Source organism: Macaca fascicularis, chromosome 11 (assembly GCF_037993035.2).
Source record: "Macaca fascicularis isolate 582-1 chromosome 11, T2T-MFA8v1.1".
In the NCBI taxonomy this organism is placed as follows: domain Eukaryota; kingdom Metazoa; phylum Chordata; class Mammalia; order Primates; family Cercopithecidae; genus Macaca; species Macaca fascicularis.
In genome coordinates this window covers 15,390,461-15,418,264 of record NC_088385.1, presented here as the reverse complement: position 1 = coordinate 15,418,264, position 27,804 = coordinate 15,390,461, and the positions used below count along the sequence as shown (strand labels likewise).

Below are 27,804 nucleotides of genomic sequence, written 5' to 3'. Positions count from 1 at the left end.
TAACTGCTTAACAGTGAACCTTCTGATTCACAAGGCTGCAATCAAGGTGTCAACCAGGGTGGGGTCTCATCTGAAGGCTCAATTGAGATAGGATCTGCTTTCAAGCTCGTGTGGTTGTTATCAGAATTCAATTCATCAAGGGCCTCAAATCCTTGCTGGTTGTTGGCCCTCAACTCCTTGCACATGGGCCTCTCCAGTATGGCAGCTTGCTTCATAAAGCATCAAAGGAGAGGGACTGCTATCAAGACAGAAGTTGCTATCTTATGTAGCCTAAGCATGGAAGTGACATTCCATCACCTTTCCCGTGTTCTGTTGGTCAGAAGCAAGTTAACAGCTCTTGCCCACACTTAAGGGGAGGGGCCAAACAAGGGTATGAATATCAGAGGCAGGTACACGGGGGGACATTTTAGAGACTGTCTACCACTACAAAATGACATGTGGTGGAAACTAAATCTGTCTCTTACCCTAGACTTTTCTCCCAGTACCTCTCTCTATAGGTAAAGTTTATTGAGTTTTTGTTGTTGTTGTTTTTGTTTGTTTGTTTTTTGAGATGGACTCTCGCTTTGTCGCCCAGACTGGAGTGCAGTGGGGCTATCTCAGCTCACTGCAACCTCCGCCTCCCTGGTTCAAGCGATTCTCCTCTTCAGCCTCCCAAGTAGCTGGGACTACAGGCACCCGCCACCACGCCTTGCTAATTTTTGTATTTTTAGTACAGACAGAGTTTCACCATGTTGGCCAGGATGGTCTTGATCTCTTGACCTCATGATCTACCTGCCTCGGCCTCCCAAAGTGTTGGAATTATAGGCATGAGCCACCATGCCAGACTTGTTTATTGAGTTTTTAAAAAGCATAAACCCTGGCTGGGTGTGGTGAGAACTGGCCAGGTACAGTGGCTCACTGTGGATCACACCTGTAATCCCAGCACCTTGGGAAGCCAAAGCAGGCAGATCACTTGAGCCCAGGAGTTTGAGACCAGCCTGGGCAACATGGCAAGACCCCATCTCTACAAAAAATACAAAAAAATTATTTGGGTATGGTGGAGTATGCCTGTAGTCCCAGCTACTTGGGAGGCTGGGGTGGGAGGATCGCTTGAGCCTGGGAGGCAAAGGTTGCAGTGAGCTGAGATCATGTCACCGCACTCCAGCCTAGGCAACAGACCAGACCCTGTCTCAAAAGGAAAAAAAAAAGAAGAATCAGCCTCTATAGCACTGAAGTATTTTGAAATATATTTATTTCATTCAGGCCATGAAAGGACCTAACGAACCATCCCAGCCCAATATTTGCATGTACCTCTTTGACAACTAGACTTTTGTATGCCATATTCATAGTCTCTTTCTGAAGAATGCTGAATAAACTCTATCACCTTCTGACTCTTTTGATTTACATTTTATTTGTTCTGATCATCCTCCATCTAGTCATATATTCTCATAAAAGGGCAGAATTGGTTTGTACTTAATAAATTATATCACATTTAGGTGTGCTTTCTTGAGATTCTACCAAAGTCACCTTGATTGGAATTTAGGAAGTTCTCCCAAAGCTCAGTCATTTACTGATGATCTCTGGTTTATTCCATAGTTAACGGCATTCATTTGTTGTGGTAGACATTGTTAGTTGTACTTCCTAACAGCCACTCTACCTCTTTCCTTACTAACAGCACTAATTTTGTTCAGGTGTGAAGTAGCAATGAAGTGATGGCTTTAAGGGATTAACTGTGTTTAAGCCAATCATGGCAATTCCTTTCCCTCTTATCAGTGATTGGCTTACTGGTGCTCATATAGCCCAAACTTCTGACCAATGAGATGTAAAGATAAGTCTGTTAAGAGGGCATCTGGGAAAGGTTTTTCTCCCTGATAAGATGAAGTAGTGAGGCAGAAAAATAGGGTCTGGAGGCAGGGAACATAAGGCTGATTCACACTTCAGCTATGACAGGAAATATCCTCTCCATAGGGCATACACTGAGTAAATGACTTTGTAAACTCACACAAACTCAGTAACAGGGTCTTTGAGCCCCTATGCACAGGCTGGCTCCCACACTGTGGAGTGTACTTTCATGTTCAGTAAAACCCTTCATTCCTTCCTTGTTTTGTTTGTGCATTTTGTCCAATTCTTTGTTCAAAACGTCAAGAACCTGGAGACCCTCCACCGTTAACAGTAGCAAGAAAGAACTCCTTTTCCTCCTTAGACCATGGCTGTGAGAGTGATGCCTGGAGAGTGATGCCTGGAGCAGTCGTCTTACCACCATGAGCGGGTAAGCTGAGGGTGAAAGCCAATCTGCAGAGGATGGTGGACAAGGAAGGAAAGATTCTGGGTTTTGTTCTGTTTTGTTTTGAGATGGAATCTTGCTCTGTCACCCAGGCTGGAGTGCAGGGGTGCGATCTCAGCTCACTGCAACCTCTGCCTCCCAGGTTCAAGCGATTCTCCTGCCTCAGCCTCCTGAGTAGCTGGGACTACAGGCACGCACCACCGCACCACCACGCCCGGCTAATTTTTTGTATTTTTAGTAGAGACGGGGTTTCCACATGTTAGCCAGGATGGTCTCGATTTCCTGACCTCGTGATCCACCTGCCTCGGCCTCCCAAAGTGCTGGGATGACAGGCATGAGCCACCGCGGCCGGCCGATTCTGGGTTTTTAATGACTTTTTTTTTTTTAAGTAAAAGCAAGTTTATTTAGGAAGGTAAAGAATAAAAGAATGAGCCGGGCACAGAGGCTCACGCCTATAATCCCAGCACTTTGGGAGGTCAAGGCGGGCGGATCCCTTGAGGTCAGGATTTCAAGACCAACCTGGCCAACATGGTAAAACCCCAGCTCTACTAAAAATACAAAAATTAGCTGGGCATGGTGGTGGGCACTTGTAATCCCAGCTACTTGGGAGGCCGAGGCATGAGAATCACTTGAACCCAGGAGGCAGAGGTTGCAGTGAGCTGAGGTTGCGCCACTGCACTCCAGCCTGGGCAACAGAGTGAGACTCTGTCTCAGGAAAAAAAAAAAAAAAAAAAAAAGAATAAAAGAATGGCTACTCCATAGACAGAGCAGCCCAAGGGCTGCTGGTTGCCCATTTTTGTGGGTTTTTTCTTGATTATATGCTGAACAAGGGGTGGATCATTCATGTCTCCCCTTTTTAGACCATATAGGGTAACTTCCTGACTTTGCCATGACATTTGTAAACTGTTTAATGACATTGTTGAGCCACTGTAGTCCTCAGACTTATTATGTGAGATAGGTCTTTATTATTTATGTCAATTTTAGTTGTGGATTCTTTACTTGCAGCTGAAAGCTTCCTAACTGATATCCCATCCTTATACCATGTCGGTTATCCCATGATGTACAATTGGCTCATACACACTTGCAAGAGCCATCCTGAATTTTCGAAACTTTTGAGAGCTGGTTAAGAACACAGTAGCTTGAAACCAACTCTGGTGGGAATATTTCCACCCCAGAAATTGGCAAATACTACAAATTAGGCCTCCCCCCAACCAGGAGTCAGTTGTTAAACATCTATCAGTACACAACTGGTTACATTTTTTACTAAAAAAAAAAAAAAAAAAGCTCCTAAAATGTCATGTTTACTTAAAATGATATTGGCACATATCAGACTTGTAGAGCCTTCTATTTTCATCTTACCTACTAACAAATGGATGAGGGGCCGGGCGCGGTGGCTCAAGCCTGTAATCCCAGCACTTTGGGAGGCCGAGACGGGTGGATCACAAGGTCAGGAGATCGAGACCATCCTGGCTAACCCGGTGAAACCCCGTCTCTACTAAAAAATACAAAAAACTAGCCGGGCGAGGTGGCGGGCGCCTGTAATCCCAGCTACTCGGAGGCTGAGGCGGGAGAATGGCGTAAACCCGGGAGGCGGAGCTTGCAGTGAGCTGAGATCCGGCCACAGCACTCCAGCCTGGGCGACAGAGCGAGACTCCGTCTCAAAAAAAAACAAATGGATGAGTACATTTTAGCTTGATGTTTTGTGTCGTCACATAATGATATGCCTAATGATCTGAAAGTATTAATTTCACTAAGACTGATCATTTAAAGGAAGTTGGGCATGGTAGCTCACACCTGTGATCCCAGCACTTTGGGAGGCTGAGGCAGGAGGATTACTTGAGGCCAGGAGTTCAAGACCAGCCTGGGCAACATAGCAAAATATCTCTATAAAATTTTTTTAAAAATCAGCCAGTTATTCCCAGCATATCCATAATAGAAATTAAAAAGAAAAAATTAGCTAGGTGTGTGGTGGCACACACCTGTAGTCCCAGCTACTTGGAAGGCAGAGGTTGGAGAATCACCTGAGCCCAGGAAGCAGAGGTTGTGGTGAGCTGAGATCATGCCACTGCACTCCAGCCTGAGTGACAGAGCAAAACCTTGTCTCAAAAATAGTAATAAAAATAAAGGAACTCTGTGATGAGTCCCATGTATTTGGAATCATCTTCCCCAATTTCCTACTTCAAATGTATCTAGCTGGGTACCCCTCTATCATCTAAAATGAGTCATCATCTCCTGAGCCCAGATTTATTACAGTTTGTTTCTTACACTAGTCTGGGTTCTTCTGGTTTGTGCTAAAGACTCCCTTCTCCCCACTATTCCAGGAAGAGGACTGTTGCTACTACAGTCAGCTTTAAAGACATTTTATTGGTTATTGCTAGGTAGATTTCTTACTCTGCCTGGTTCAAAAGGCTCATGGGCACATGGATTTTTCTTTTTTTGTCTGGAGTGGTAAAAAGGTGAGGTTACTCCAACAAGGGAACAGGCATTGCCGACTTTCATCTTTGGTTTGGCCCCTGATATGATTTGGATCTGTGTCCCCACCAAATCTCATGTGAAATTGTAATCCCCAGTGTTGGAGATGGTGTCTGGTGGGAGGTGACTGGATCATGAGGGCAGAGTTGCACCATCCCCCCTTTGGTACTGTATAGTGTGAGTTCTTACAAGATCTGGTTATTAAAAATGTGTGTGGCATCTCCCCCACCCCTTTGGTCCTGCTCCTGCCATGTAAGATGCCTGCTCCCACTTTTTCCTGGGGCCTCCCCAAAAGCAGATGCTGCCATGCTTCCCATACAGCCTATGGAACCAAGAGCCAATTACACCTCTTTTCTTTATAAATTATCCAGTCTCAGGTATTTATTTATAGGAATGTGAGAACAGACTAATACAGAAAATTGGTACCAGAAGTGGGGTATTTCTATAAAGATACCTGAAAATGCGGAAGCGGCTTTGAAACTGGGTAATAGGCAGATGTTAGAAGAGTGTGGAGGGCTCAGAAGAAGACAGAAAGATTAGAAGATTTAGAACTTCCTAGAGACTCGTTAAATGGTTGTGACCAAAATGCTGATAGTGATATGGAACAGAGATGGCCAGGCTGATGACGTCTCAGACAGAGATGAGGAACTTAACTGAGAACTGGAGCAAAGATCATTTTTCCTATGCTTTAGCAATGAATTCGGAGGCATTGTGCCCCTGCCTGCCTTAGGTATATGTGGAACTTTGAATTTGATGATGATGATTTAGGGTATCTGGTGGAAGAAAATGCTTTTTTTTTTTTTTTTTTTTTTGAGACAGAGTCTCACTCTGTCACCCAGGCTGGAGTGCAGTGGCACGATATCGGCTCACTGCAAGCTCCACCTTCTGGATTCATGCCATTCTCCTGCCTCAGCCTCCCAAGTAGCTGGAACTACAGGCGCCCGCCAATTTATTCTATTTTTTAGAGATGGGGTTTCACCATGTTAGCCAGGATGGTCTCAATCTCTTGACCTCGTGATCTGCCCACCTCAGCCTCCAAAAGTGCTGGGATTACAGGCGTGAGCCACCATGCTCAGCCTTCTGGTGGAAGAAATTCCTAAGCAGCAAAGCATTCAAGATTTAGCCTTGCTGCTTCTAACAGCATATGCTCATGTGCATGAGCAAAGAAATGACATAAAACTGGAACTTATATTTAAAAGGGAAGCAAAGCATAAAAGTTTGGAAAATTTGTAGCCTGGCCATGTGGCAGAAAAGCAAAGCCCATTTTCAGGGCAGAAATTCAAGCTCGCTGCAGAAATTTACTTAGTAAAAAGCAGCCAATTGCTGATAGTCAAGACAATCAGGTTAAGCCCTCAAGACATTTCAGAGATCTAATAGACAGCCTCTCCCATCACAGGCCCAGAGGCCTAGGAGGATTGAATGGTTCCGTGGGCCAGGTCCAGGGCCCTGTTGCCCTGAATAGCCTCAGGACTCTGCTCCCTACATCCCAGCCACTCCACCTCCAGCCGTGGCTCAAAGGTGTCTGGATACAGCTCAAGCTGGTGCTTCAGAGCGTGCAAGCCATAAGCCTTGGCAGCTTCCACATGGTGTTAAGCCTGCAGGTGCACAGGGTGCAAGAGTTGAGACTTGGGAGCCTCTGCCTAGATTTCAGAAGATGTATGGCAAAGCCTGGATGTGCAGGCAGAAGCCTGCTGCAGGGGCAGAGCCCTCATGGATAACCTGCTAGGGTACTGAGGAGGGAAAGTGTGGGATTGGAGCCCCCACAGGGAGTCCCCACTGAGGCACTGCCTGGTGGAACTGTGAGAAGAGAGCCACCATCCTCCATACCCTGGAATGGTAGAGCCACCAACAGCTTGCATCATACACCTAGAAAAGCCACTAGCACTTAACACCAGTCCATGAGGGCATCAATGGGGGCTGAATCACAGGGGCAGAGCTGCCCAAGGCTTTGGGAGCCCACCCCTTGCAACAGTGTGCCCTGGATGTGAGACATGGAGTCAAAGGAGATTTTGGAGCTTTAAGAGTTAATGACTGCCCTGCTGGGTTTCAGACTTGCATAGGGCCTGTAGCCCCTTTCTTTTGGTTGATTTCTCACTTTTGGAGTGGGAATATTTACCCAATACGTGTACCTCTTTTGTATCTTGGAAGTAACTTGTTTTTGATCGTACAGGCTCATAAGTGGAAGGGACTTGTGTTGTCTCAGATGAGACTTTGGACTGTGGACTTTTGAGTTAATGCTGGAATTATTTGAGACTTTGGGGGGCTACTGAGAGGGGGATGATTGTACTTTGCAATGTGAGAAGGACATAAGATTTGCAGGGGCCAGGGGCAAAATGATATGGCTTGGAACTGGTCCCCACCAAATCTCATATCAAAATGTAATCCCCAGTGTTGGGAGGTGGGGACTGGTGGGAAGTGACTGGATCATGAGGGTGGAGTTCCCATGAATGGTTTAGTACCATCCCCCTTTGGTACTGTATAGTGAGTGCTCACAAGATCTGGTTGTTTAAAATTGTGTGGTACCCCCTCATCCCTGGTCCCACTCCTGCCATGCAAGATGCCTGCTCTTGCTTTGTCTTCCATCATGACTGTAAGTTTCCTGAGGCCTCCCCAGTCATGCTTCCTGTACAGCCTGCAGAACCACATGTGAGCCAATCAAACCTCTTTTCTTTATAAATTACCCAGTCTCAAGTATTTCTTTATAGCAATGAGAGAATGGACTAATACAGCCCCTATATGAACTATCTTCCTCCTTCTGAAAAAAGGCTTGGCTATCTTTTTGTTTTCTTTCTTCCTTACTTTTTTGATATTCTTTCTCTTCCTTTGTGGCAGATGAGGCCTGTCCTTGCTTGAGAAGGAGCAGGTTTAGAGGTATTTATTTATTGCCATAAGTCTTGTAGAAACTTTTCTTGTGATGCTGACAAGCATGGTCTCTGTTCCACTTAAGTGGTAACATCTGAAACTCAGAGTTGGCTTGGGACAGCCTTTGGCCTATTTCGTTCTGGACTATTCAAGCCCACCTAGCTTAGGCACAGGTGTTGTCACATCCACCCCATAGACTTGATTACACAAGAGGATAAACCTGGGCTCAGGTTTATAATGTGCTTGCCAAGCACTGCTTTCCTTCTCAGGAAAGGGTTGCTGAGGCATGGTAAGATTGGATTGGGTTCTGTTGGATCATGGGAAAATTTTCCTGCCCAGATATTTATCTTACTGCAAAGTCAAAATGGCCTGTAAGTCAGAGTTCACTGTCCAGCTCTAGCCCTCCTCAATCCAGGAGTGTCTGGTGAACTGTATCACAACACAGTAGGTGAATTGGTTGTGCCTGCTTTTACCCTAAGGCTTAAGATTTCAGCTGATTCGGCTGGGCGTGTTGGCTCACACCTGTAATCCCAACACTTTGGGAGGCCAAGGCAGGCGGATCGCCTGATGTGAGGAGTTCAAGACCAGCCTGTCCAGCATGGTGAAACTCCATCTCCACTAAAAAGACAAAAAAATTAGCTGGGCGTGGGGGCACATGCCTGTAATCCCAGCTACCCAGGAGGCTGAGGCAGGAGAATCATTTGAACCCAGGAGGTGGAGGCTACAGTAAGCTGAGATGGCACCACTGCACTCCAGCCTGGGTGACAGAGCAAGACTCCATCTCAAAAATAATTCAGCTGATTCACTTCCTAGTCATTTCTAGAGTTGGACTGCATATTCTTTTGTGACCCATAACAGTTTCTGAGTCAGAACGACCATGTGTCTGTGAACCAATCTGAATTTGATACGGACATCTCCAAGCTGCCTAAAACTTTATATAGAGTTCTTCTAGCTCTATGTGTCCTTTAATCATACACATTTTGGAACTCCAGTGTGCCTGCTCTGGGAAATGCAATGCTAGCCTACATTGGGCCTTTTTCAGTGGTGTGTTAGAAACTGACTGAGGGGGTGGGGGATCCACAATCTGCAGCAATTTCTAATTTCTATGATATAAATATTCCTACCATTGTCCATTAAAAGCTACCAACCTGATGTCACTGCACATCAAGTTGGGAAGAGATGCACACAATTGGTTCTCCTCTGGGGAGCCAGCAAAAGCCAGCCGCAACACACCACGGCTCTGCACATTTTTAAAAAGGCACCCCCTGGTGGATAAATTAAGACAGGTATCCCCTTTGGGCAAATTAGAAAAAGACATCTCTTCTGGGGAGACATGTACACCTTAGTGAGAAGGCAGGAGCCCCTTCCTCCACACATAGCTTGTTGAGGGGAATGTGAACTAGATTTTTAGGTCCATTCGCCTCCTTAACTGCGTACTTTTGTGCAGTGCAAAATCAGCTCAACCTTACAAGGCAGTCCAGCCACTGATTCATGACCACCTCGTAGTTAAGTGAAATGGATGGAATAGAAGAGAGCCAAGTTACCAAGCAGTCTGAAAGCCTGCTTTATGCGGATAATTATAGGATGATATTGCCAGATGGAATATTAGTTGTTCTTAATGTTAGTCTAATCAAAAGAAGGCTATTATTGCTAAAAAGGGCCTCCAACTATACCATTCCAAGGACAGACATGATATAGCTAAGATGACTTGGGAAATGTGATATCTACAGTACTACATAGAGTCCAACTCACTAAATATATTGATCTTTAGTGATTTAAATCCTAACAATAGTCAAACACAGGCATAATGTGAATATTTAAATTTAATGTAGTTCTTTCCTATTTAACAAACAGTTTTCTGTAACTCCTATTTAGGCTACCAATTACCCTGTGAAAGTTATCCTCCCCCCTTTTTTACAGATGAGAAAGCAGGTTGAGAGATCAAATAATTCAAGGTGACTCAAAAAATAATTCAAGGTGACTCTTCTTTTAAAAACTAAGTATGTAATGGATAATATGCAACTGATTTCTTATGAAACATAACATTTATGTTTTTAGATTTTCTTTGCCTTTAACTCAAGGTAAGTCCAGTTTAAACCTGTACTTTTTGTAATTAGCCAAATCAAATGATCATAATTCAAAGATGCTAAAATAGAATGCTACACAGTGATGCTGATAAATACTGTCGATTAGCCAGCAAACAGTAATGTGAATTTGCTGCAGGACGATCATTCTGATTTAGATATAATAGAAAGATTTTAGATAAAATAGAAAACTTTTTAAAGAAATTCAACTATATCCTAAAACTTGACCTGGTCAAACTTATTCCATATTATATTCAGCTGCTCTAATATACAGCAGGTTGAAGATAAAATAATGACAGAATTTGACTGGTCTAAACATACAAATATATTTTCCCCCTTTCTTTCCTTGGGAAAATAAGAAAAAGAAAACATTACTCTGTTTACTCAGAAAGCAAGGAGAGCAGCACCTTCTCCTGGACTCTGTGACTGTCAGCCTTCTTGTCATCACAAGAAGGCGAGGGGTGCCAGGATTTCACTCTGCTGCTCCTTCACTGGAATGGGAAGGAAATGCTCCAGCTGTTTTAATCAGTGACATTTATTAACATGCTTCAAAAGTGACCAAAGTGTCCAGCCAGCACAATAGCCGAGGCAATCAACGTTCTCTTAGTGTGATCTCCTCCAAAATACCAAATAAATAGGTTTAGGAATAACCTCAAATAAATTGTAATTTAACTTCACCCAAAATTACACATCCTCTACCTGAGGATAAAGTCACTGCTCTTCCCCGCTCCTGTAAAGATACTAGCGGGAGGGGAGGAAGTTCAAATGACTCTGTAATTTAGAATTACAACCAGAGAAGAAATACTTCAAGCACAATAGAGACGTTCCATTGAAGAGCCACATTCATTTTGGAATGTTTGTTTTGAAAACAACTCTTCTGGAGGAATTCAAAAGGTACTGAACAAAGCAACATAAAGTAAATCTTGGGTTGTTCTGCAGAATAAACATATACAATTGAGTAGACCAGATGGCAAAAACATACCAATTACAATCTGAATGCTAAATTTAAAACCCTTACATTCTGAAGGCCTGAATATCAACAAATCTATTTATGTTTATGATCCTAAAAAGACATTAAATATTATTAAACCCCCAACTTCCAAAAAATAAGAGAGACCCAGCAAACTGGGCTAGTGGTATCTCAGTACATAGTCACACATGACTAGACTAGACTAGAGATCTGAGTTTGCAACCCAAGTACAAGAGGTCTTTAGGAGCTCAGGCTAAAGGGAGGCACTTTATTCAAATGCATGGCCTGAGAGAAGAGGGAAAGTACCTTGTAATCTTAAACTATGTGGTCCATCGCATGTTCTACCTCAAAGACAATCTAGACTACAGTATCTCCTCTTAAACTGCCAGTTCAGAACACAACGTATTTTATTTGGAAGCTAAGTATTTGCTTCACTCGAGTGAAGAATAATTTAGCAGCGACAGAGAACACAACTCCTGTTTTAACCATGGGAAAGAGAAGAGAGAGTGATAAAGTATCTCGCTGGGGAAATTAAAAGATTTCTGGGTCTGTCTGGGTTTATTATATTATGAGCTTGATTCTTCAACCGTCACTCCATTTGGTAGTCAGGAAGAAAGCACGTGTAGCTGCAAGGGGAACTGGAAAGAATTACCCTGCTCTTCTGCACCCCCAGCCAGGCCCACTAGCTGCAATGCTGTGCACAACTCCGGTTCCAATGCTTCCCTCCACAGTGGAGGCATAGCCAGGGCTGAACCAGATGCATGCCCACAGTGTGTTTCTGGCTCAGAGCCTGTCAGGAAATTCATGTCTGGGAAGAAACTAAGTGTTCTGATGATGGCTATGGTCAATAGATCTACCAGCAATTTGTCCCCTTTTTTGTTACAGATTTTAAGGCAGAAACTCAATCTCAGCAGCTAATTTCATCCTACTTTCTTCAGAAACATTCTCTGATTCAGTTGAGTACGCAAGAAAATGTGTGTGAACATTCACTCCTGTCCTCCCCACATACATATATAGACATACAATAAGAAACATACATACATATATACCCTAGGTTGTCAATGTATGCTGCTGAAATGCCTGAAAGGTTACTTTTCACTTAAAAATAAAATTTGATGAATTATTCTGCAAGTATGGATTTGGCCCTAGCAAATTTTTATAAATATAGTTTGAGAGGACAGCAACAAAGGTTTTAACTAGAAGCTGTCTTCAGGGTTTTCCTGATAGATTTTGTTAGTATGTATTTTATTTAAAACAGGCATATCCTTATGGATTATAAAAATAGAAATGTATATATTTGTTAATACATATTCACAGCTTATGCTGGAATGGCTCACAGGAGAAGTCATGGTTCATGCAGAGAATAAACATTACTCAAGTAAATAAAAATAAGATTAGGTCCATAAAGGCTGAGAACTTACAGTCAGTAATCAGCTCATTTGGTTTCTCTTTGTAGGGCAATCAAAAACATGAAAGGTGGTGATATAAACACACACAGACATACAATTACATCAATTACATGGAAAGAATATAAATTAACCAATAAAGCAATGTGGAGTTAAGGTGCAAAAATACAATCTTCATCCGTTTTCTCTACTCCTGTGTTTTCAAGCATCACAACATGTTAAATGTCGTGGGTGGCAACACCGACCAGACAGGTCTGAATGTTTGTAGATTTGCTAAGTATTGAAAGTTAAAGCCAGATCCTTTGAGATCTATGATCACACATTTTGGTAGAAACTGCAGATTTACAGAGATGACTGACTACTGAGCAGTAGGTAGTAAATGGAGCCAAGAAGTACACTCTTGCCCATCCATCTTCCATTGGAATCAGAATATTGGCTTCAATCACTGACTCATCTTTATATAATCTTCACCCTGAAAAATAAAAGTTACCAATGTAAGAATGCTTTAAAAGTCAATAAAGTTTAATTAATCTGTTTTAAGATGCACAAAATTTTATTTTCAGTAAGGTTAATTTTAAAAAACACAGACTAAAAAAAAGCTGATTTGGCTTTTTTCCATTAATTTAATTTAGATGAAGGCAAATGTTTTGTTTTTCTAATTTTTAAACATTTCAGTAGCTTTTGGGGTAGAAGTGGTTTTTGGTTATGGGCGAAGTGTATAGTGGTGGAGTCTGAGATTTTAGTGCAGTTGTCAACCTACATGAAGACAAATGTTATCTCATCTAATAAAAGTTATCAAAAAGCCAATTTCTTCAATTTTGTAAAAAATATTTAAAACATAAAAAGTTTGTTCTGGCCGGGTGCGGTGGCTTACACCTGTAATCCTAGCCCTTTGGGAGGCCAAGGCAGGTGAATTACCTGAGGTCAGGAGTTCAAGACCAGCCTGGCCAACACGGTGAAACCCCGTCTCTACTAAAAATACAAAAAATTAGCTGGGTGCAGTGGCATGTACCTGTAACCCCAGCTACTCGGGAGGCTGAGGCAGGAGAATCGCTTGAACCCAGGAGGCACAGGTTTCAGTAAGCCGAGATTGCGCCACTGCACTCCAGCCTGGGTGACAGAGCGAGACTTCGTCTCAAAAAAAAAAAAAGTTGTTCTGTGCTCCCAGAGGTTGACCTAAAAAAAAAAAAATTAATTAAAAAAAAAGGTTTGCAACATTTCCTTATAGCTATTTAAAGTGCTCCCAGAGTAATAACAATAATGAAGAAATCAACATAGGACATATTCATTTTAAAGTCTCCAGTTCCTTCAACAAATGTTGCTTGGACAACTAGATACTCACATGCAACACATGGACTCCCACCTTACACCATATAGAAGAATTAATTCACAATGGATCAACCACCCAAATAAAAGAGTAAAAACCATAAAATTCTTAGAAAACATGAGGCAGGTAAATCTTCATAACTGTGGATTTGGCAATGGAGTCTTAGATATGACACCAAAAGCATGAGTAACAAAAGAATAAAAATCGATAAATTGGACTTCAACAAAATTAAAATATTTTGTGCATCAAAGAACACTATCAACAAAGTGAAAAGAAGCCTAGAGAAGGGGAAAAAATATCTGCAAATCATGTAACTGATAAAGGTTTTGCAACCACAGTAAAGAACTGTTACCACTCAACGACAAAACCTAATTAAAGATTAGCAAGGGACTTGGACATTTCTCCAAAGAATACATACAAATGGCCAACAAGCACATGAAAATATGTTCAACATCATTAGACATTAGGGAAATGCAAATAAAACACAATGAGATATCACTCCATACCCATTAGGATGGCTATAGTTTTAAAAAATGGAAAATAAGTATTGATGAGATGTGGACAAATTGGAACAGACATACATTGCTGGTGGGAATGTAAAATGTTTCAGGTACTATGGAAAACAGTTTGACTATTCCTCAAAAATTAAACATAGAATTGCCATATGACCCAGCAATTTGACTCCTAGTTGTATATACAAATGAATTCAAAACAGGTATGCAAACAAATACTGTACACACATGTTCAGAGCAGTACTATTCACAATATCCGAGAAGTAAAAACATATGTCCATCAATGGATAAACAACTGTATATCTATGATTATTTGACCATAAACAGGAATTAAATACTGGTGATACACGCTACAATGTGGATGAACCTTGAAAACATTAGGCCGGGCGCGGTGGCTCAAGCCTGTAATCCCAGCACTTTGGGAGGCCGAGACGGGCGGATCATGAGGTCAGGAGATCGAGACCATCCTGGCTAACCCCGTGAAACCCCGTCTCTACTAAAAAATATAAAAAAACTAGCCGGGCGAGGTGGCGGGCGCCTGCAGTCCCAGCTACTCGGGAGGCTGAGGCAGGAGAATGGCATAAACCTGGGAGGCGGAGCTTGCAGTGAGCTGAGATCCGGCCACTGCACTCTAGCCTGGGTGACAGAGCGAGACTCCGTCTCAAAAAAAAAAAAAAAAAAAAAAAAGAAAACATTATACTAGGTGACAGAAGCCAGACACAAAAAGTCACATACTGTATAGATTCCATGTATATAAAATATTAATATATAGAATAGGTAAATCCATAGAGACAGAAAGCAGATTCATGGTTGCAAGGGCTTGGCGGAAATGGGCAATGGGAATTAACTGGTTAATGGGTTCAGGATTATCTTTTGAGGTGATCAAATGTTTTGTAACTACATAGACGGGATGGTTGCACAACATTGTGAATGTACTAAATGGCTCTCAATTTTTATGTTAAGTGAATTTTACTTCAATTAAAACAATCCTTACAGTGATGGGCTACTGCACTAGGGAGCCTGGACTAGGTGAGGACGGGTTCTACCATTAAAGCTGTGTGACCTTGGGCACCTTACCCAGCCTTTTGCTATTTTTTTCATCTATAAAATAAGTATAATTCCTTAACACAATCATTGTAGGGAATATTTAAGATAAATATAAATGAAAGTACTTTGTAAACTGTAAATCGAAATACAAATAAAGGTAGTATTATTAACAAAAAGCTAGATTAGTGCCACTCCCATTTATGGACTAAGTCTATTAATAATAAAATTTTGATAAATTTATCAGTTGCTCTTTATAGACTCCATGTAAAACGCATTTTAATATTTAGAATCTGATGCCATTTCTTTTTTTTTTCTTTCTTTTTTTTTTTTTTTTTGAGACGAAGTCTTGCTCTGTTGCCCAGGCTGGAATACAATGGCATGATCTTAGCTTACTGCAACCTCCACTTCCCAGTTTAAAGCAATTCTTGTGCCTCAGACTCCTGAGTAGCTGGGATTACAAGCACACACCACTACGCTTAAGTTTTGTATTTTTAATAGAAATAGGGTTCACCATGCTGGCCAGGGTGGTCTCAAACTCCTGGCCTCAAGTGATCTGCCTGCCTCCGCCTCCCAAAGTGCTGGGACTACAGGCAGAAGCCACCACACCTGGCCAGAATCTAAGGCCCTTTCACTTGCTTATTAGTGTATTAAAAATGGCATCAACATTTTATTTAAAGACATACTAAGAAAAGTGGTCAACAGAAACCCTACCTTGAGATACCCCTTTTTTTCCTCCTTTTGAGACAGGGTCTCACAATCATGGCTCACCGCAGTCTCAACCTCCCTGGGCTCAGGTGATCCTCCCACCTCAGCCTCTCGAATACCTGGGATTACAGGTGTGCACCACCATGTCCAGTGAATTTTTGTATTTTTTTGTAGAGATGGCGTTTTGCCATGTTGCCCTGGCTGGTCTTGAACTCCTGGGCTCAAGTGATCTGCCCACCTCAGCCTCCCAAAGTGCTAGGATTATAAGCATGAGCCACTGTGCGCAGCCAAGATACCCTCTTAAATATAAACTCTCCCACTGATTGTACTTACAGGAATTGCTATTAGCGTCTGTCTTCCCAGCCTTGGTATGCCTGCTTGAGTTCTGCTGAGATTTGTTCTGCTCTTCTCCAGTGAGTAAGGCCTTTATTTCAGAAGGGATTTTTCCTTGGTCCATTGCCATGCACCACTGCTTGTACTGAAATATGTAAAACATATTTAAATAAACCTTTACTCCTCAGAGTTCAGGAACCACTGGTAGAAATCCTAGAGATAAGAACTCCCATGGCTAGAAGTCATGTTCGCTGCTGGGAAACCCACTTTCCATGGTATTACCTATTTATAAACTGAAGACATGTATGAGATCTGCCATCTTTCAGAAGAGGTGGAAAAACAGCTGCTGAATCGTCTTTGATGTATTGGAGTGTTGCTCAGATTTAAAAGGCCCCTGTGGTTAAAAGGACATCTCCCCACAGTGGGCCACTAGTTAGAATTCATCTTTTATATATATATACACTTGTCACAGTATTATTTCTACTCCCAAAACAAAGAAAGAAATGTCAGTAATTTTCTTTCTCTCTTTAACAAGTAATCATTAAACGTCTACTATCTACCAGAGTGCATGCTAGGGACTTTGGGGGTATACAAAGACAAAGCTGACCAAAGATCCTGCCCTCAAGTGGCTTACACTGCAGAAAGTAAGAAATAATTGATAGCATGTCACATATTCAACATATCAAAAAAATCTACTGAATAGTATATATCTGGACAATATATACAACACTGTTCATGTCCCTCTCTTCATGTTCCAACCTTGTTGTCTTACTTTCTAAAAACCTATGGAAGCCTGTCTCAGTTGTATAATGATCACGGTAATATCATCTCTCTCTTCTGTCACTTCCTTCCTCAACTCACAATAATGGAGTTTCAATTCTGTTTTATCTACTCTCTTTCACATTTTTACAGCCACTGTCCAACATCTGAATGGATGAGTGAATAAAACATGTAAAATAAATAAAGTCACTTGGCCAGGTGCGGTGACTCACGCCTGTAATCTCAGCACTTTGGGAGGCCAACGCAGGTGGATCACGAGGTCAGGAGATCGAGACCATCCTGGCTAACACAGTGAAACCCCGTCTCTACTAAAAATACAAAAAAAATTAGCTGGGCGTGGTGGCAGGCGCCTGTAGTCCCAGCTGCTTGGGAGGCTGAACCCGGGAGGCGGAGCTTGTGGTGAGCCGAGATCGCGCCACTGCACCCCAGGCTGGGCAACAGAGCGAGACTCTGTCTCAAAAAAGTAAACTGTAAAAATTTAAAAAATAATAAATAAAGTCACTTAAACACGAATGGTTATGCCATGCACAGTTACACATTGTTATATTGCTTTGTCCACTTGCCAATATATTGTGAGTATCTTTCTACATCAGTAAATAGATGTGCATTGTGATTTTTACTGGCTACGAAGTAGTCCAATATATGAATGTAGTAACATTTATTTAACCAGTCCTTTATTGTTGTCCATCTGGGTTATTTTCCATTTTCTTCTCTCATAAACAGTTCCTCAGTGTGACAGTCATGTACACTCCGCTCCCACCAGCAGTGTATGAAGATGCCTATTTGCCCCCATCCTGGCTAACAGGTTAATAGTCTCTCCAATGTTTGCCAACTGGACAGGTGATAACTGGTATCTTCGTATTTTAATGTGTTATTTATTTGTTAGGGTGATTTTTTCATGTGTTTATTGACAATTTCTTACCATTTCCAGTTCCTCTCTGAGGGCACATATAGCTCTTTCTCGACTGGATACCAACTCTTCCAAATACTGATATCTCAGCTTTTTTCGGGCTCGGCATTCTCTCGCACTCTGGCGGCTCCTCTCAAGTTTCGCTTTCAAGTCAATTTTGGCTGGCTTCCGACCACGTTTACCGGGCTTCTTTACTTTGCCTCCAACCACCTTCAGCAAGCGAGAGAAGAAATAATTTTTCCCTTAGTTCTGTGTACAGAAAAGTGACTATGGCTGCATATTAGCAAAGAGAACATTTACAAACAAAACTTGAGTGAAGCCTATGGAACTAAGAAAGCATAATCCCATCAAATGCCTTCTGGGTCTTTGCCTCATAATTTATTTTCTGACACTTTTGAAACCATGAACGTGAAAGAAGAAATAATGTACATTTTTATTATTTATTTGATAATGAAGTTTAAATAGCTCACCAGTAAACTTTATAAACCATACGGAGATGGATAATAAAAAACTAAAAAATATCTAGTAAATATTTTGTTCATGAATTTTTTTTTTTTTTTTTTTTTTTTTCCCCAGACAGGGTCTCACTCTGTCACTCAGCCTGGAGTTCAGTGGCACAATCACAGCTAACTGCAGCCTCGACCTCCAGGGCTCAGGTGATCCTCCCACCTCAGCCTCCCCGGTCGCTATAACTATAGGCATGAGCCACCATGCCTAGCTAATTTTTGTATTTTTGTTGTTGTTTTTAGAGATGGGGTTCCACCCATGTTGCCCAGGCTGGTCTCCAACTCCTGGGCTTAAGTGATCTATTTGCCTTGGCCTCCCAAAGTGCTAGGAGTAAGCCATGGTCCAGGCACCCTCTTTTTTTGTTTTTTGTTTTTTTGAGACAGGTTCTCGCTCACTCTGTTACCCAGGCTGGAGCACAGTGGCACCATCATAGCTCACTGCAGTCTTGAATTCCTGAGCTCAAGCGATCTTCTGCCTCAGCCTCCCTAGTAGCTGGGTCTAGGTTTTTTTAAATGCCTGGCTAATTAAAAAAAAAAAAAAAAATTGTTTTGTAGAGCTGGGGTCTTGCTATGTTGACCAGGCTGGTCTCAAACTCCTGGCCTCAAGCGATCCTCCTGCCTCAGCCTCTCAAAGTGCTGGGATTACAGGTGTGAGCCACTGTGCCTGGACTCATTAAGAAGTTTTTATTGCCTTGAGAAAATAATTCCAACAAAATACATTTAAAGAACTCAACATTCGAAACTGTAAGTTCATTATGATCTCAACATTATAAAACAATACATAGAAGAAAGGACGTAAACGAGGTCAATGAAGACTTCTCTGATAGGTGTAATTATAAATAGCTTTTCCTCACCTATATTTTTATGATTTTCAAATTAGATAATAAAATATAAAATATGTGTATAAAATTATATATATAAAAATAAATATGTATCCTAAGGAATTTGGCTATAAATTCCTTCAACTTTGTTGAGCCCAAAGGAACACACAGAAGTCTCAACTGTCTCAGTAGATTTCTACCTGCTCCCACTGATGTCATAAAGCAACCTCTCAATATCCCTGTTACTCAGTTACCTGCCTAGGCACAATTATTAGGTGACTGGAAAAGTAATTTAATCTTCTTTGTTGTTTAGCTTTGAAACATTCCCCAGTTTTTATGCAAGATGCAACTATGTGGTAAAGATGATGACTTATTAAACACTTGAACCTGAACTTACACATCAAGTAAGTGTTCTTCAATGCAGTCACATTGAAAGGGGGTACATTTCATCAACTAAGTGTTCTTCAATGCAGTCACCTTGAAAGGGAGTACATTTTTTCCAATAATGCCACAATTCAAAGATTTTTTGGAAAGTAGTATTGGAGCCAGTTTTTATAAGTTTTATAAGGCATAACAATATGTTAGAGCTATACACTATTCTTTAAATTCCCAATCTGATTATCCACTTTCTTTATCTGACAAGGTTCTGAATGACTGATGTCTAGTTCTTTCTGAAAATTGCCCTCAAAGAATAAAAATTTTACACATTTAGTGTCCTGACAGGAATATTGCTAAGGCTTTAAAGGCAATTCTAAAAGAGAAGATGCAAAAATCAAACACTGGCAAATTATTAGAATAAATGTAGATGCCTTCCCAGGTAGCAAAACTCAAAGGGTCAATATCTGTTTGGATACAAAAACTTGGATTTGTTTGAAATACTATTAGTATCACATTCACAAAGCTAAGCACGCTAAAAAGATCAGATAATTACTAAGTCTGTTAGGTCAAGAAAACCAAGCTTTAAATGTGAATCAGCCACATTTACCAAACTCTGTCATATCATGATGGCCAACCATTGTATCTAGCATTTTGTGGGGTGGCTCTGAAATGAGGCAGATTACTCCAAGGCTCTGGGGAAAAACAAAATATGTCCTTTCCACCACCATCTTAAAAGCCAGGTGCAGAGGCCGGGCGCGGTGGCTCAAGCCTGTAATCCCAGCACTTTGGGAGGCCGAGACGGGCGGATCACAAGGTCAGGAGATCGAGACCATCCTGGCTAACATGGTGAAACCCCGTCTCTACTAAAAATACAAAAAACTAGCCGGGCGAGGTGGCGGGCGCCTGTAGTCCCAGCTACTCGGGAGGCTGAGGCAGGAGAATGGCGTAAACCCGGGAGGCGGAGCTTGCAGTGAGCTGAGATCCGGCCACTGCACTCCAGCCTGGGCGACAGAGTCAGACTCCGTCTCAAAAAAAAAAAAAAAAAAAAAAAAGCCAGGTGCCTCAGTACTACTTCCAAGTTAGTTTCAAGTTTTCAAAATCTGGTCTTTTAAAACTTTTCTCTTCTGCATCATCGTCATGTTTTTTATTTGTTTGTTTTGAGATGGAGTCTTGCTCTTGTCGCCCAGGCTGGAGTGCAATGGCGCGATCTCAGCTCACTGCAACCTCCTCCTCCCAGGTTCAAGCAATTCTCCTGCCTCAGCCTCCTGAGTAGCTGGGATTACAGGTGCCCACCTCAGGTGATCCACCGGGCCTGGCCCAATCGTCATGTTTTTATTACATTATAACAATATACATCTATCTGGGCACGGTGACTCACACCTGTAATCCCAGCACTTTGGGAGGACGAGGCAGGTGGATCACCTGAGGTCAGGAGTTCGAGACCAGCCTGGCCAGTATGGTGAAATCCCATCTCTACTAAAAATATAAAACTTAGCCGGGCATAGTGGTGGGCACCTGTAATCCCAGTTACTTGGGAGGAGGCTGAGGCAGAAGAATCGCTTGAACCTGGGAGGCTGAGGTGGCAGTGGGCCAAGATCGGGCCACTGCACTCCAGGCTAGATGACAACAGCAAGACCCCAACTCAAAAAAAAAAAAAAACCAGCCAGGCGCGGTGGCTCACGCCTGTAATCCCAGCACTTTGGCAGGCCGAGGCGGGCAGATCACAAGGTCAGGAGATCGAGACCATCCTGGCTAACATGGTGAAACCCCGTCTCTACTAAAAATACAAAAAATTAGCCGGGTGTGGTGGCGGGCACCTGTAGTCCCAGCAACTCGGGAGGCTGAGGCAGGAGAATGGCGTAAACCCGGGAGGCAGAGCTTGCAGTGAGAGGAGATCTCGCCACTGCACTCCAGCCTGGGGGACAGAGCGAGACTCTGTCTCAAAACAACAACAACAACAAAAAACCTATCTATCTATCTATCTATGAAACTTTCTTCAGAGCCAAATATTTGAAAGCAACTGCAGGATGACCTAGTGCATCCAAATATTACAATGGACTAAATTTAAAATTATCCTTATATCTCATCAATTGCATAATTTTAATAAAATATTTTGAAATCACCCTGCGTTAAAATAAAGTGTATTTACTACTGAATACACTTTTTGAAAAGCTTATATGTACTACATCGAGAACTCATGTCTACAGTGAAATAAATGAATAATGACATCTATTCTTTATGTAGTAAAATGAGTCATTAATCACACAACACTATAATCCAATACTTCATATATTGCTGTTTTTAATTAATTCAGGAGTAGCTGATTTTGAGAAGCCAGAAAGAGAACACAGTGTACTTCATGGACTTCACTGATTTTTGAAACAAATCTACCAATCATAAAAATATAAAATAAAAGCTATAACCCTTTGTTTAGTTTTCATGGTAGCAAAATATTTTAATTGGATCTGTGTTCTTCCATTTTTTTTTATTAGAAAGGCATAGTAAATGAATCTAAGGTTTCTGTATTTTATGTCATCTACTATAAAGTCACATTTAAAACATATAATCGGCCGGGCGCGGTGGCTCAAGCCTGTAATCCCAGCACTTTGGGAGGCCGAGATGGGCGGATCACGAGGTCAGGAGATCGAGACCATCCTGGCTAACACGGTGAAACCCCGTCTCTACTAAGAAATACAAAAAATAGCCGGGCGAGGTGGCAGCGCCTGTAGTCCCAGCTACTCCGGAGGCTGAGGCCGGAGAATGGCGTGAGCCCGGGAGGCGGAGCTTGCAGTGAGCTGAGATCCGGCCACTGCACTCCAGCCTGGGCTACAGAGCGAGACTCCGTCTCAAAAACAAAAAAAAAAAAAAAAAAAAAAAAGGTGTTAGACATCAGTAAGGTTTTTGAAATACTAAGTCTGTCTTCATTATATGTCAAAAGTGTTAAAGTCTACCGATTAAAAGCAAGACTGAAGGTCCCAATTTTCCAACTCCCTGTTTTAAACACTTTCTCTTTTAAGACAAGGTAAAACTAAAGGTCATGACTTTTTCAAAGTAAGCACCTGGAACTGTGTCATATAATTCTTAGTACCTGGTAATCAGTATTTAATAAATACTGACAGTTAAAAAACAAAAGACATTCCTAAGTAACCAATGTGTCAAAGAGGATTGTGATTACGAGAGAAATTAGAAAAATACTTTAAGGAAAATAGATGGCAATTGTGATTACAAGGGAAATTAGAAAAATACTTTGAGATGAAAAAAAAGGAAATACAACATACTAAAACTTAAGGGGTACAACTGGAGCATTCCTCAGAGGGAGCTGAACATACCTTTTTTTTTTTTTTTTTTTTTAAGGAAGAAAGGTTTCAAATCAGTAATACAATCTTCCACCTTAAGAAACTAGCAAAAGAAGAGCAAATTAAACATAAAGCAAGTAGATGGAATGTAATAATAAATAGTAGGCAGAGCGGAATAAAATAGAGAATGGAAATACAACAGAGAAAAATCAATGAAACCAAAAGATGGTTCCTCAAAAGGATCAACAAAATTTACCAATCTTTAGCTAGACTGACCATTAGAGAAAGAGAAAACTCAAAAATACTAAAATGAGGACCGAAAGAGACACCATTACCAACATTACAGAAATAAAAGGGATACAAAGGATACTAGGAAAAATTGCATGCCAAAAAACTAGATAACCTAGATGAAATGGACAAATTCCTAGAAAGACACAAAGTAGCAAAACAGACTCAAGAAGAAATAGAAAATCTGAATTAGACCTATAGCAAATAACAAGATACAATTAGTAATAAAAAATTTTCTTTGATTAGTAATCAAAGAAAAGCCCAGGTTCACATGACTTCACTGATGAATTCTACCAAATATTTAAATAATCAACACTCACAAACTCTTCCAAAAAGTGGAATAGGAGAAAGCTATTCCAACTTATTCCATGAGGCCAATAATATGTGCTTGAAACCAAAACCAAACAAAGATATCAGAAGAAAACTACAGAACACTATGGCCTTGTGAATTTATATGCAAAAAAACCTCAATAAAATACTAGAAGGTTGAATCTAGCAACATATAAAGAAGATTATACACCATGACTAAAAGGGATTTATCTCAAGAATAAAGGTTGGTTTGACATCTGAAAAATCAATTACTATAATACACTGTATCAACAGGAAAAAAAGGACAAAACTTGCATGTTTATCTCAATAGACAAAAAAAAGGAAAAGAAAAGAACTTGACAGAAATTCAACACCTTCACATGATAAAAAACACTCAATAACCTAGAAATAGGAGGGAATTTCCCCAATTTGATAATGGATATCTACAAAAAACCCACAGCTAACATCTTACTAATGGTGGAACACTGAATGCTTTCCCCCAAAGATCATGAATACGGCCAACAATCTTGTCTTCTCTCAAGACAGTGTCACTTCTATTTAACACTGTACTACTGAGAAAAAGAAACAGAAAGCATTCAGGGAAAGGAAAGGAAAGGAAAAAGTAAAACTATGTCCTTGAAGATGACATGATTTTACATATGGAAAATCTAATCCAAAAGAATTCTTGCCCCGCTGAAAAAACCTTTTAGAGCTACTACATGAGTAGAGCAAGGGTCCAGGATACATGATCACTATACAAAAATCAGTTGTGTTTCTACACACTATCAATGAACAATCTGAAAATGAAATTAAGAAAATGCCTCCACTTATAGTAGCCTAAAAAGAATACAATATTTAGGAATCAATTTAGCATAAAGCGTGCAAAATCTGTGCACTAAAAACCACAAAATATCATTAAAAGAAATTAAACATCTGATAAATGGAAAGGCAGCCCATGTTAGTGGGCTGGAAGATTTATTATTATTAAGAGAGTAATACTCTTCAAACTGATCTACAGTTTCAACAAAATTCCTATCAAAATCTCAGCTACCCTTTTGCTGAAATTGGCAGGCTAGTCCTAAAATTCACATGGAAATATAAGGGACCCAGAATAACCAAAACAATCTTTTTTTTTTTTTTTTGAGACAGAGTCTCGCTCTGTCGCCCAGGCTGGAGTGCAGTGGCCAGATCACAGCTCACTGCAAGCTCCGTGTCCCGGGTTTACGCCATTGTCCTGCCTCAGCCTCCCGAGTAGCTGGGACTACAGGCGCCGGCCACCTCGCCCGGCTAGTTTTTTGTATTTTTTAGTAGAGACGGGGTTTCACCGGGTTAGCCAGGATGGTCTCGATCTCCTGACCTTGTGATCCGCCCGTCTCGGCCTCCCAAAGTGCTGGGATTACAGGCTTGAGCCACCGCGCCCGGCCCAACCAAAACAATCTTGAAAAAGACATAAACTGGAGGGCTCACACTTTCTGATTTCAGAATTTATTAGAAAGCTACAGTAATCAAGACAGTGCAATATTGGCACAAGGACAGACATACAGACCAATGGAAAAGCACAGAGAATCTAGAAATAAATCCTTACATTTATGGTCAATTGATTTTTGACAAGGTGCCAAAGCAATTCAATGGGGGAAAGAACAGTCTCTTCAATAAAGGGTGCTGGGACAGGTGGATAGCCACTTGCAAAATAATTAAGTTGGATCCCTACCTTGTACCATATACAAAAATGAAAAATTGAACAAGCCGAGTGCAGTGGTTCACACCTGTAATCCCAGCACTTTGGGAGGCTGAGGTGGGTGGATCACAATGTCAAGAGATTGAGAGTATTCTGGCCAACATGGTGAAACCCCATCTCTACTAAAAATAAAAAACAATTAGCTGGGCATGGTGGCGCACACCTGTAGGCCCAGGTACTCGGGAGGCTGAGGCAGGAGAATCACTTGAACCCGGGAGTCGGAGGTTGCAGTGAGCCGAGATTGTGCCACTGCACTACACCCTGGCAACAAAGTGAGAATCTGTCTCAAAAAAAAAAAAAAAAAAAGACAACCAATAACAAGTACTGGTGCAGATGTGGAGAAAGTGAAATCCTCACACATTGCTGGTGGGAATGTAAAATGGTGCAGCCACATTGGAAAACATTCTGGCAGCTCCTCAAAAAGTTAAACATAAAGTTTATAATCTAGCAATTCCAGTCCTAGGTATATTCCAAAAAGAAATGAAAACATATGTCCACATTAGAACTTGTATATCAATGTTCACAGCACCATTATTCATGATACCTAAAAAGCAGAAACAACCCAAATGTCCATCAACTGATGAATAGATAACAAAATGTAGTATATCCATACAATGGAACATTATTCAGCTATAAAATGGAATGAAGTACAGACACATGGTACAACAATGATAGCCTTGAAAACATTATGCTAGGTGAAAGAAGACAAATACAAAAGGCCACGTATTGTATTATTAATGAAGTCCACAGTTTACATTACGGTTCACTCTTGGTGTGGTATATTCTATATATTTTGATAAGCAGTATCATACAGAATAGTCTCACTGCCCTGAAAATCTCCTGTGTTCCATCTATTCCTCCTTCTTCCTCCGTCTCCTGAAACCCTGACAATCACTGAACTTTTTACTATCTCTATAGTTTTGCCTTTTCCAAAATGGCTCCTTTCACTTAGCAACATGCATTTAAGGCTCTTCCATGACTTCTCGTGGCTTGATAGCTTGTTCCTTTTTTTCTTTATTTTTATTTTTTTCTAAGAAACAGGGCCTTGCTATGTTGCCCAGGCTGGTCTCAGACTCTTGTTTTCAAGCTATCTTCCTGCCTCAGCCTCCCAAGTAGCTGGAACTACACGTGCACCTAGCAACTCATTTCTTTTTACTGCTAAATAGTATTCCACTGGAGGGATGTACCACAGTTTGTTATAAGAGTCTCCTCTTGGAGTGATGGAACTGTTCTGGAATTAGATAGTGATGATCATTGCACAACTCTGTGAATATACTACAAATCACAGGATGAACAAATTAAAAGGTGAATTTTATGGTTTGTGAATTACCTTTCAACAAAGCTATTATTTTTTAAAAAGACATGGTTGCCTAGTGAACCTGAAAAAGCAAAAAGAATAGCTGCAAGGGAAGAATCAAGGTAGCACAGATACAGAAGCTTATGAGGAGAATGAGTATTCTGGAGGGGAGTGGTCAAGCATAAGGTTCTAACTCATGAGTTTTAAGGTTGAGAATTAAGATAAAACTGGATTTAATCATTGCTGATAATTCTAAAATTAACCATTACAGCAAAAGACAAAATAGAAACCAGTCTGCAAAGGCCTGAGGAAATTATGGATGGCCTAGGATTCACAGTCAACAAGTTTAACTTCCACAGAAACAGAATACATAATTATAGTTGCATGCTCTTTAGGAGTTAACTGGGGCTTCTTAAAATGAAGAAGTCTCTAGTACCCACATTTAATCCTATTCCAAAGATTCTTGGACCATTTACTTCCCATTTTTCAGGACAAACAGAATAAAAACATAAATTCGGGGCTAAATCAGGGTGTGTGGTCATAAAGCGCTCATTATGAACAAGGCCTTGAATGAGGCCTACACGCTACCTCATGTTATTTGACACTACCTCAGATGAGGTAAGCAGTATTACCCTCATCTTTTTCAGGTAAAGAGGGGCACATTAATTCCTTTATTCAATGACCTTTATTAAATACTCACTTTGTCCCAAACACTGTAAAACTTTAGGGATAAATATAAAGCAATAGGACCCTTAACCTTCATGCATTTAGACTGGTGAAAAGCAGCAGATATGAAACAAACAGTAACACTGCAGACAGCAGAATATCAATGCAGACAAGAATGCTGGTGGTGGAGGGATATGTATACACAGACATGGATATGTGATCTCTTCATTTCATAGATGACAAGATTTTAGTCCAGAGACTTCCATCAGAGCAGGGACTAGAACCCAAGTCCCCAGATTTGTATCATGGCAGCCTGTCAGAAGGTAATCACACATGCCTATTCCCATCCACATCCCAGACAGGACGCATTAACCTGATCATATAATTCCTTGAAAAAGCTCTAACACTGACAGGTGCATTAAATACACTGTTGTATTTATGATATATGGTTATTCATTTAATGCAACTCACTTTGATATTAGGCACTCAGTTAAGGGGTGTGCTGAGGAGGTTAACTAACAAACTTTTTCATGTTACACCTCATTGAAGTTTCCCTCTACTACTGTGATTCTCCATGCCCACCCACTAAAGTGATGCCATTGTATTCCTTTATAAACCTCTGATTTCTCTCTTCTTCACCATTCCTACTGATAGGGACAGGAGACAGAAAATTCTAGACAGAAAAGGGTGGGTCCCCGACAAAACCCATCCTCAAGCCGAAAAGCCTGAAATGACGGCCCAAAATGAGAACTTACATTCCTGTTTTCCCACTCAAATGTTGCCTTTTCCTAAGCCACCCATGGCCCTGCCACACCCCATCCTGTGCCTATAAAA

The 27,804-nt window shown here is 41.1% G+C and overlaps 2 protein-coding genes across 5 annotated transcripts in view; one reads left to right on the top strand and one right to left on the bottom strand.

Moving 5' to 3' along the window:
- The window catches only part of GPR19 (G protein-coupled receptor 19), a 114,819-nt gene that overhangs the window by 31,695 nt on the left and 55,320 nt on the right, over window positions 1-27,804 (top strand). The window contains exons 2-3 of one of the 4 annotated variants that reach the window (XR_012420037.1): window positions 2,183-2,248; window positions 17,485-18,201. The exons of 1 other annotated variant lie outside the window; for it this stretch is intronic. The gene's annotated coding sequence lies outside the window, so the exon portion shown is untranslated. Of the gene's footprint in view, window positions 1-2,125; window positions 2,249-17,484; window positions 18,202-27,804 lie in introns of those variants that run through there. 2 more of the 4 variants (XR_006690409.2, XR_012420038.1) reach the window with 2 other exon arrangements.
- The window catches only part of CREBL2 (cAMP responsive element binding protein like 2), a 30,085-nt gene continuing 11,683 nt past the window's right edge, over window positions 9,403-27,804 (bottom strand). The window contains exons 2-4 of the mRNA XM_005570179.4: window positions 17,684-17,881; window positions 15,982-16,126; window positions 9,403-12,529 (exon numbers count right to left, since the gene is read on the bottom strand). Coding sequence (XP_005570236.1) covers window positions 12,525-12,529; window positions 15,982-16,126; window positions 17,684-17,881 — 348 coding nt within the window. The 3' untranslated portion in view covers window positions 9,403-12,524. The remainder of the gene's footprint in view (window positions 12,530-15,981; window positions 16,127-17,683; window positions 17,882-27,804) is intronic.